Here is a 10,719-nt window from a genome sequence, read left to right as displayed (position 1 = left end):
CGGAGTAGCCAATGAAATGTTCGAAAAAAATCTTTTGACCAATCAAATTGCAGGTGTGTCCAGTGCATGGCCAAGCTTCTCCATTTCACAAACAGTTCAACCTTTTTCTTCGACGTATGCGACAGGGTTCACAGTAGTACTATACTACTACCTCCGATTGGAAGTGATTGATAGGTTTCACTTTGTTGACCTTGAACAACTGTATCTCAGTCAAAATAGGTTATTGCCTTGACAATGGGCATACTTCTAGGTAGAGAATTTCACTAAAAATCCGATTTTAATGCTTAGAGTCCTAATTAGAATATCTTAGAAGTTATGGTTGCAATCGACCAGGAATGATAAAAGGCGAAAGATTAGTACGAATGAAATTAACTCTGCGGGAATCCGGATAACAAGGGCTGCGTACGAAGACGAGGACCGAACTTCGAAGAAGATCGGTCGAAGCACGAGGTATGAAGCGTTGAGCGAAGTAAAAACCGAAGATTACACACCGCCCCTGGTCGAGCAGGCGCGTTACAATTGGCGAAGCGGTTCCATAGCATGTGGTTCTAGTGTCGGCCCTCGCGAGGAATGTCTTAAAAATGATAATCCAAACTCAATTAATCGACCAGGAATGATATCTGATTTCTCCTGAACCTATCTGATTATAGAGGTTTAGGTGGAGATATGTGGTGTACAGCAAATATGATAATACGTGTATAATATAGTTAGTATTAACTGCACGTATTCAAGTCAATCCATTGATGTCAATATATTAATAAGTTATATATCCTATTCCAGTGATTACTTTGAAGTATAGAACATTAAAGTCGATATTTTTACTTGAATAAAGCATACTGTTGCTCCTATACTTCAACGTTTCGCCCATACTTTTACAACTTCCTCTAAAAATTTGAATCTGTCGCGCGCAGAGCTCATTTGTCGATTGACCTCAGGGAACGCACCTTCGATGGACGCGCGGAGGCCATGGGAACGTCACAGCAACGATGCTGCATGTGTCGTTTCACGACCATTTCTATTGTGCTTTCGAGTGAAATTTCGTGTTGTAGCGTGGTTTCTAGTTGGAATTTAAATCGATTTGATTGGCTACTTCAGATTGGCTCAAAATTATTCGCCAATCAAAACCTTCTCAATGAAATTCAACCAATCAGATCGATTGTGGATCGGTTTGGTCGGCGCGATTCGATTGCACCGCGTCCCCAAATTTGTATCAAATCGACAATATATTGAATTGACTTTTTATTGCGTGATTTCCATTTTCATCGGGCACACGACACAATTCTTCGGGCTCATGGGCAATTGCTTGGGCACACGGCCAATTATATCGGGCACACGACATCCGGGTGCCAAATTAAACCGGCACATGGCCAATTATATCGGGCACACCGCCAAATGTATCGGGCATTCGTCCAACTAAACTGCAAAAAGGTGTAGTAGTACATCGTACTGGTACTGTTAAGTACTGTACTATGGTATACTTAATATAATTCATGGAGATGAAAATACCTCTCGTCCTATTGAAACTCATCTGTACGATTAATAGTACCAGTAGTTGTAGTACTATATACTACTACTAGTATTGACTACTACCGTAGTAGTATCTAGCATCTATTAATAATAGTACATCTCCGTACGTTTATCGACAATACCGACACAATGGCGAGTGTATGTATTTGATTTTGCATTACAAGTCGGCCATGTCATCCGCATTCGCATCCGGTCGTTCATGGGGGTTCACGAGGCCGGGCACGGCCAGCCGCGCGTTCGTTTCACGCGCCAGACGCTCCTGAGTCATCGCCAGACTCTCCTCCAGAAACAGGTCGGCGTTGTCTTCGCCCGCAAACTCTTTGACGTTGACCAAAAAGTCACGCAAATGCTTCTTGAAAGCAGCCAAGTCTTTCGTCATATCAAAACACCCCACCACAAACGCACGGACTTGGGCTCTACAATTCATCACCATGATTATTATTATTAATGAACCAAATCACCACATAAAACAACCAAGATACCAACCAACCACCATATACATGAACCAAGACAAATCACATACATGAACCAAATCACCACATACATGAACCATATCACCACCACATACATGAACCAAGACAAATCACATACATGAACCAAATCACCACCACATACATGAACCAAGACAAATCACATACATGAACCAAATCACCACATAAATGAGCGATAGCACCACATAAAGCAACCAAGAAACCACCACATACACGAAAAACAAATAACTGCCTCACACCAGGATGATATATATATATATATACAAACAGTATCGATATCAAAGCAATCTCTTTCTCAATCGATATATATGTACGACGACGTACGGGGACATGTTTGGAAACGACGTCGAGATCATGTTGGCCACGTATTCCTTGAGGAATTGCTACGTATTATGGTTAGAAACCACTTGGATCGATGATTGTCGTACCGAGTTGGTCTGGCCCACTGGCATCACCGGCGGCATCCCCGGCAGCGACTCCCACAGCGGCACGTTCACCTGGTTCATTTCCACGAGCGAAAACATGTGCTTGAGCAAAGCTGCGTGCATTTTAAACCCAAATTTATGCAGGCGATCCGTCAGCACGACCAAAATGTCCTGCAAAAGCGACAAGTAGAACGACCGGTAAAAGCTCGCGGCCAGCGTCTCGTTCTCGCGCACGTTGAGCAACAGCGCAAACAGCGTTTCAAGTCCCTATACATATATATATATATCAATATACATATATTTATCAATATATATATATATATATATAATAGACAAAACAACAGACGACGGACGATCATCCAACACATATGCAACCCAAGAGTCACGGTATATCGCTCGCTCCCCATACGTTCGAAATCATATATATATATATATATATAGAATCACCACGACCACCATATAAATACATACATCCACTGCAAGCCACAAACAACTGAATACAAAACACTCGCGTCTTGCTCCATACATATTTTCAATCATATATAAATATACATATACATACATATATATACAATCCAACACCACATCATGTCTAATAAATACATACAAATACATCCTCTCTACCCCTATATATACAATATATATATATATATATAGTACCGTGTCGGCAACGTTGCGCTCCGTGTGCTTGAACGCCCACACGATCGAGTCGACGACGAGCTTAAAGTGTTCGGATGGGATATTAAACAGCGCATCGACGCAAAACTCGTTGACGGCTTTGAGCAGTTTGAAAAAGTTAACTCGGTGCTCTGGAAAGTCTTCAAAGTTGCGCGTGATCATCTGCAGCGTGCACTCAAACACGGCTTCGAGCATGCCGGGGGCGGCGGGGGCCACCGCAGCCTTGAGTTTACTGATGCACGTGGCCAGCAGCGTCAGCACCTCTGCCTCCTTGGCGGATGCGACGGTCGTCTTGTAGTCGCTCAAGACAACCTCAAGCAAGAGCGGCAAAAAGTGGCGCGCGATCGTCTGCCGCCCATTGTCGTCGGCGCTAGAGTGCTCGACGAACGCTTCAAACAGGCGGAGGCTTTCCTTCTTGGCGCTGCGGAGACTGCGCACCTCGGCCGACTTGGTCGCGATGTCGCCGCCCTGGGCCACGCGCTGCGCGATCCGCTGCGTATACGTGCGGTACACATTGAGCAGATCCTGAAACAAAGTGCCCATCTGCGCGTTGAACCCGTTGGGCCCGATGGCTTTGCACACGTTGCCATTGGTGCGGATAATCTTGACGATCTCCTTGACCGCTTGCGCATCGAAGAGCACGTCCACGTTGTGCGCGGCTTGCTGCATGAGATTCTGCCACGCCGCGTTCGGGAGCTTCATGAGCTCGGCCACGAGCGTGTCCTTGCGCGCGGGGATGGTCTCGGCCGCCAACATGGACGCCACCGCTTCGTAAAACGTGTGCAGCTGATGGGGTTCCAGGTCGCTCACGGTTTTCGGCAGCTCCATCATGAGCTCTTCCACAAACGGGTACGGCTCGCCCGGCTGCAACACGACAAACTTGCGCCGACACTTTTGCGCGATCTTTAGGAACGTGTCGCACGCCATATCTTGCACGCCCGGGTGTAGTTCGTGCATAAACTCAAACAGCTTGTTCACGACAGTCTTGAGGAACTTCCAGTGCGCGCGCAGAAACCGCGGGTACTGCCCCACCACGTACATGATGTTGGACGCCACCACGGCCTTGTTGTCCTTACCCCGCTTCATCTCGCACAGACCCAGCAGATCTTTGATCACTGTCACCAAGAACCGCTTCTCGTTCTCTTCGCTCATGGCCCCAGAAATCGACCCGATCGCCCAGCACAGCGTGTTTAGGTTGTTCCACGACCTACTCAATCGGGTTCAGAGAGATTTATTTATATATATATATCATGCTAGGAATACTAGTAGTAGGGAGAGATTTATATATATCATGTTAGGAATAGGTTATTCCACGACCGAATCAATCGTGTGCGGGTTGAGATATATATATATATCATGTTCGGAATACTAGTAGTAGTGAGAGATTTATATATATATATATATCATGTTAGGAATACTAGTAGTAGAAATACATGACAGGGTGAACCATCCTCTTGACCATCTCAACATAAAACCAATATAAAACCAACATAAAACCAATATAAAACCAATATAAAACCAACATAAAACCAACATAAAACCAAGATAAAACCAACATAAAACCAACGACTATCCAGAACAAGATGGAACGTACCACCCGTTGCCTTCGACTTGGTCTGTGAGTTTCTCGAGCATGATGTTCTCCGTGTCGTCGTAGTCCAAGTGCGTGAGGTACACCAGTCCTTCGTGCATGGTCTTATACTGACTCAGAGCCTCCGTGTCCTTGGTCGTTTCGCGAACGATCTCGCCATTCTCGTCCTCAACAATCAGCACCTCGGACGGTTTGACCATCTTGGAGATCATCACCACCCGAAGCCGCGATAGAATCACCTTCAACAGACTCTTGCGGGTCAACGGATCCGGTTCCGCCCCTATAATGTTCATTAATATATATATAGATATACGAGAGCTGCTTCAATCGACACGATATACCAAAATATATATATCTAGTGTTGTATAGGAACAGGTAAACACGCGACACAACTGGACTTTATATTATATAAAGTAGTCCATAAACGACACATGTCGAATAATATTTCAAAATAATATAAAAAATATACAAAGCCAAACATTCTACAACCACACAACAACTATCCATTCCCATCCAAGATATATATTCCAATCCCCAACATATACACATCTCTCTCTTGAATACTCGTAGATATATTCCAACCCCAAATATATATATATATATATATATATATCGAATTCGTACCTCGACGTGTCAACGCAAGTACGTTCATCCCGTGCGACTGGGCTTGGGTTTGGTCGATCGAGTACAGGTCCCGCGTGAGAAGGTGCCAGTAATCCAAGCAGATCTTGAAAATGTTGTCGTCGTCCACTTCGCTGATGCTCACGAGGTACTGGAACCCAGTCAACAAGGCAATATGGGCTTCGTCACTTGGGCGGGTGATGGGCTGCTCGATCACGCGGATGTGGTGCCGGAAGAAATTCGTGAAAAACAGCGACAGACCTAATAGGTACGTGGAAATAATATTTATATTTACTTATATATATATATTCTTTTTACCTTGAACAAACACGCTGTCGAGGTGGTGGATGCGCTCCATCGAGTGGCCCGGGGGAACAATGCGAGACAATTCGTGCAAAATCGCCAAGTACATTTGCACATACACATTGTCGTACGTCTAATAGATATATATATTAGCATATATATATATTTATAGTTTGTAGACACAGATATACAACAGATATATATATGCACCAAGAAAGTAACCAACAACCAACCCACTCTACAAACCACACGATAACCGGTAGATATGTTCCTAGCGTATTGCAAATATATATATATATATATATTATTGAACACCTGGCAATATCATGCGATATAGACATATTTTATATAAATACACTTGAACCTTCACAAATATATGTATCATCCTCAACAAATAACCCATCCATCTCACTTTTACTATATATATATATATATATTATCCTCAACAAATAATCAACCCATTTCACTTCTACTATATATCACATCCTCAACAAATAATCCATCCATCATCCATGAAATCAAACCACATATCATCTATATATACATATATATAACTATAAATCACATCGTGAACAAACAATCATCAACCATGAAATCAAACCACGTCTAGTCTAGTCTATATATATATATATATATATATTACCTGGGGGACGTCCGTGAGCTGGGCGATTTCGCTGAGGCAGGCAATGGTATCATTTCGAAAGGCTTGCGTGGCAAAGAACTTTTTGACGAGGGTCTCGACGAGGTTGGTCTCGAAGATGAACCCAAGCGGGATCCACGAGAGGAAGCGCAGGAGGGTTTGAAGAGTGATGGTCAGCAGTGGAATGTGCGTCGATTTGTCCAGGACGAACTCGCAGAGGCGGAAGATCTGCACGAACTCGTGGTTGAGCGACTCCTTGAGCGCCTTGGTCTTCTTTTCAGTCATTTGGTCCTTGGAGAAGTCAAAGATCTCTTCGCTCAGCAGCTTGAGGATGAGCATGTTGTTTTCGCACAGCACTTCGGATTTCTAGACAAAGGATCGATCGATCGATCGAGTGAGCGAGGCATGATGGATGTGTGGGGGATGATGGGATGATGGATGTACCTGGCTCGACGTGCAAATGTCCGTGATGAAGCTAGGCCAGTTCTTGGGCCATTCGTGCTTCAACACCTACGTACATGCACGAGCGTATTTGAGTCATGTATGGACGTGGGGTTGTTGAGATGGGATAGACGGACGGACGGACCTGGACAAGCACGAGGTTGAGCTTGCTGATGAAGAGACGCTCCTTTCGCATGGTCGACTCGTCCGCTGCCAACTACACGCACGTGGAAGCGTGAGACAATGCATGGCCGACGGAGAATGGAGATCAGGCATGGGACGAACGATGACTTGGTGACGATCATCAGGATAGACGTACGTTCAAGATTTTGCCTACAATGTACTGCTTGATCCCTTCGCGTTGCTCCTTGGGCATGATAAACCACTTGTATTTGATCGCGTCTTCCAAAATCTACATGCAACGGACAAACATCATGTTGTGTGTCAGTCCGACTATCGCCGCCGCCAAAGGACGATGCTCCAAGGACACATGTCGCATGCCCACGCAGACATTGAGAAGGGAGGACGGACGGTACCTGCAACCCAAAGTACTTTGTCGGTTGGTACGTGGATGTTTCGAGAATTTGCGACACCCGTGTCCACGAGTCCTGGTGGGCCTGGAAGGCGACCATGATCTCGTTAGCCATCGCATGATGGGGATTATTGGGGTTCTGCATGCACGCCACGACTTCGTCCAGCATCGCGACGTCCAGCGGGACGTTCATGTCCAGAAGCTTGGCGCCGACTTGCTCCATGTTCGTTCCCTTGCGTCGCAGCCTGCAGCCAAAATTCAAAAGTGTGGCCACTCATAATCGCAATTTATTATTATTAATCGCGTCGAAATTCAAACTATTACCTCAGGTTTTGTATGCCCGTGCGAATTTGGGTTTTATTTTCACGGAATACTGTCATATTCGATATGTCCACCCAATTCTTTTGAATTACTCGCCCGTTCCACCCCGATCCCCCCTTGGTACCGAGTATTTTAATTCCCCACTGTTCAGCAGCCCATGTAGACGTATCGAATTCCAGAGGTTATTAGTACAGACAAGGCTCCTCGAATCTAATCGCAAGGTGCTTGGTGATTCCAGAATTTCGAAGTGTCAGAGCGCTGGACTGCTACTGTATACACAGGCATCGACGTACTAGCGACGTACATACTAGCTACATGAGATGCGATGACGACGACACCACAGGACGTCAACCACGATATGCAACCGTGCTTTGGAGGTGTCACGCCGTCAATCGACTTCTGCTCCGACGCGCCGCCTTTCACGTGCGTTTGAAGCGCTCATCGACGTGCCATGGAACGACTGTAGTACAGTTGTCCACGCATCATGCCTTTGAAATGGGCACCTTTGACGCAGTATCTCCTCTAATAAGCTTATGTGTCTCCCAACCAGTGTAATCGCTCAAAATAGTCCACTAACCGGTATCAAATATATCGACTTATCAGTTTAAAAAAATATAAAATATCCAGTTCGTTTGCCCGAGTGGTCTAAGGGGTCACGTTCAGGTCGTGATGTATTCGTACGCGTGGGTTCAAATCCCACAGCGGACATTCATTTTCATTTTTTTACTTTTGTTCAAAGATAGAAGTAGTACTGTACTATTAATAGTACTATGATTTTCAATACTATCTTCTACTTCAAGTACATACTATTAAGAGTAGTTTCCAAAATGGACATGATCCAATCAAAACACTCCCCAACTCATTCCAAAATCCCTTTTCAAAATGGGGTGCATGACCCCATTTCATCCCACAACCCATCGCCGCGCCAAACTACTGGCTGAAATTACCGCCTCACCAGCCAATTATTGATTTACGCTCTCTCTGATGTTGAATATGGAGGGCCGACATGAACACAGATAACCACAGTGCGGGAGCGCAGTCACCACCTCATACGTGTAGACGACTGGCGAAGCTGAACAAGTAGTGACTAGAGCGCAACGACGGGCCTCGGCTTGGACCTTGGCCACGGGAGCCAGTGCAAGCCCTTGAAGTTATTTTGTCACCCCAACATTTGTAGCATGTAGTACTTACTCCCTAGAATACTTGGCACAGTCCTTCTATCAGCGATATATGGTGGATACTGTAAGTCGAAGTACTCTATAGAAAAAGGACATGAACTTACCAGCCCAACTGCAACCAACCGAGGCAATCCAAGCGACACTATATTGTCAAGTCTGATGATTCGAAATTGGAGTGTGCAGAATCACCAAATCGACAGACAATCAAAAATCAACCAATCAAAACCCACAACACGAATCAAGTGGCCAATCATGGACCATTTCAACATTGAATTAGTGTGTGAATGAAATTAGTGTGACATCAGTCGACTTTTCCAAACGTCCGTACAAAGAATCGATCAGCACAAAAAGTCCAAATTTTGGGTAAAAGAAACCCAATGTGAAAAGCCTATTCAACGACAACGTCGAATTGCAGCGTCCAGTGGGCGTCAACTGCCATCGAAACACGCACCAGGTTTTGCCATGTACGTTAGGTATTCGGGCCTTGTCAATCATATATATATATATTTATATATATATACATTTATATTATATTTATATATACTGGTATACATTTATCTATATATATATATATATATATATATTATATGCATTTATATATATATATATTGCTCACGCCGGGATTGGTCGTCTTGTTTTTAAATCATATTATCATCGTTAAAGTTTGGTGAATTGTACCCATGAACGTTTAGTCCTGCATATGTAACGTTCATGGTATACCAATCACCAACCTTATACTTGTTCAAAGTACACTAATACTATGATTTATTAAAAAGACGACCAATCAAGACGTGAGCAATATATATATATGTAGATTGATTTTTCCCACGTATGCGTAGATATTATACATTTTCGTGTGTGCATTACGTTTCTGCTTGTTTCAACTTGCGCATGAGCTGTGTCTCCATGAACGGCTCCAAGTGCACCGTGGCTTTATACTTGTGTCCGACGAGCTCGACGTCCACTTGGTGGCCTTCCACGGCCAACTTGGGCGGGACGTACGCCAATGCGATGCTTTTGTGCACAGTATGGCCGTACCCGCCAGACGTGGTGTAGCCCACGACACTTCCATTGTACCACACTGCTTCGTTGCCCCATGCGTCCAGTGGTTCTAACAAGGACACTCGTCCGTTTATTTATACATGTATAAAGTGTCGAAAATGGGGAGTTTATCTTTTATATATCGATCGATTCGTTGTACTGACGTTTGCATATATATACATATATAGGGTACCGTGGCCTGGAGCTGGGATGTCCGTGTGCACGTGGAGATGCACCAATGTTTTCAAGCTTCCTCGTTGCGATTCCTAGCCCATAATAAGAGTCAGCATGAGTGGTTTCATGTTGAATTTATATATATATATATATATATATATATATACTCCGAGTGATTTATATATATATATAGAAATCACTCGGAGTAATATTTTGTTTGAAGTATACGAAGGAAAGTGTAGTGGACCTGTTGCAGTGCGCGTTGGCCGACGAACGGGGTTGCTTTGTCCAGTTTTAAAAATCGATGCAATCCAGCTTCAAGGGGCGTCGTGTCCTTGTTCATGTCACTGCCCCACACACGAAACCCCTTCTCCAAACTATACACGGCCACGTTTATACATGTATAAACGTACGAATTGGGTGTTTTGTTACCGCATCGAGTGGACAGCAAACGAACCGACGTTTTGAATCCCATGCGCTTGTCCAGCGTGCCATACTGCGTCGTACACGACTCGAATGTGCTGGAGCGGAACATGCAGTTCATATCTACAATAATAAGTCTCTAATCCACTATATGGTATATATATATATATATCTACAATAATAAGTCTCTAATCCACTATATGGTATATATATATCTAAAATAATAAGTCTAATCCACTACAATAAGTTTTGAGAAATGTCAAAAATTCACGTGCGTCTATAGTTTACATCAGGACTGTATATGGTATATATACAGTATATATATATATATAT

General features: G+C 44.0%; 2 protein-coding genes and 1 non-coding gene across 8 annotated transcripts in view; 1 reads left to right on the top strand and 2 right to left on the bottom strand.

The window, feature by feature from the left end:
• Nucleotides 1-1,628: 1,628 nt before the first annotated feature.
• On the bottom strand, nucleotides 1,629-7,506 carry H257_17361 (hypothetical protein). Its single transcript, XM_009846138.1, has 12 exons — nucleotides 7,254-7,506; nucleotides 7,037-7,129; nucleotides 6,863-6,934; nucleotides 6,721-6,786; nucleotides 6,280-6,642; nucleotides 5,652-5,769; nucleotides 5,337-5,594; nucleotides 4,716-4,992; nucleotides 3,104-4,328; nucleotides 2,447-2,710; nucleotides 2,343-2,401; nucleotides 1,629-1,943 (listed from the first exon to the last, which is right to left on the bottom strand). Exons 1-12 carry the CDS (start codon nucleotides 7,470-7,472, stop codon nucleotides 1,685-1,687), a joined length of 3,273 nt encoding a protein of 1,090 aa, XP_009844440.1. The 5' UTR covers nucleotides 7,473-7,506; the 3' UTR covers nucleotides 1,629-1,684.
• Nucleotides 7,507-8,196: 690 nt separating this feature from the next.
• Nucleotides 8,197-8,278, top strand: H257_17360. The gene has a single exon. It is a non-coding gene; the product is annotated as a tRNA-Leu (tRNA).
• Nucleotides 8,279-9,533: 1,255 nt separating this feature from the next.
• Nucleotides 9,534-10,719, bottom strand: part of H257_17359 (hypothetical protein) — a 7,583-nt gene continuing 6,397 nt past the window's right edge. For all 6 annotated transcript variants that reach the window (XM_009846132.1, XM_009846136.1, XM_009846137.1 and 3 more), the window contains 4 exons: nucleotides 10,396-10,509; nucleotides 10,211-10,340; nucleotides 9,983-10,055; nucleotides 9,534-9,859 (listed from right to left, as the gene is read on the bottom strand). In XM_009846132.1, coding sequence (XP_009844434.1) covers nucleotides 9,612-9,859; nucleotides 9,983-10,055; nucleotides 10,211-10,340; nucleotides 10,396-10,509 — 565 coding nt within the window. In that variant the 3' untranslated portion in view covers nucleotides 9,534-9,611. The remainder of the gene's footprint in view (nucleotides 9,860-9,982; nucleotides 10,056-10,210; nucleotides 10,341-10,395; nucleotides 10,510-10,719) is intronic.

Source organism: Aphanomyces astaci (genome assembly GCF_000520075.1).
Source record: "Aphanomyces astaci strain APO3 unplaced genomic scaffold supercont1.104, whole genome shotgun sequence".
NCBI classification, from domain to species: domain Eukaryota; phylum Oomycota; class Saprolegniomycetes; order Saprolegniales; family Verrucalvaceae; genus Aphanomyces; species Aphanomyces astaci.
The sequence above is the reverse complement of the archived record's forward strand: the minus strand, read 5'-3'. Positions and strand labels throughout refer to the sequence as shown.

What these genes read in the sequence shown, in the direction of transcription:
- H257_17361 (XM_009846138.1), bottom strand. Translation starts at nt 7,472, where the DNA reads ATGGAGCAAGTCGGCGCCAAGCTTCTGGACATGAACGTCCCGCTGGAC. An exon ending in CAAAGTACTTTGGGTTGCAG is followed by an intron (nt 7,130 to 7,253) that starts GTACCGTCCGTC and finishes CGTTGCATGTAG; the next exon opens with ATTTTGGAAGACGCGATCAA. An exon ending in TTGTAGGCAAAATCTTGAAC is followed by an intron (nt 6,935 to 7,036) that starts GTACGTCTATCC and finishes ACGTGCGTGTAG; the next exon opens with TTGGCAGCGGACGAGTCGAC.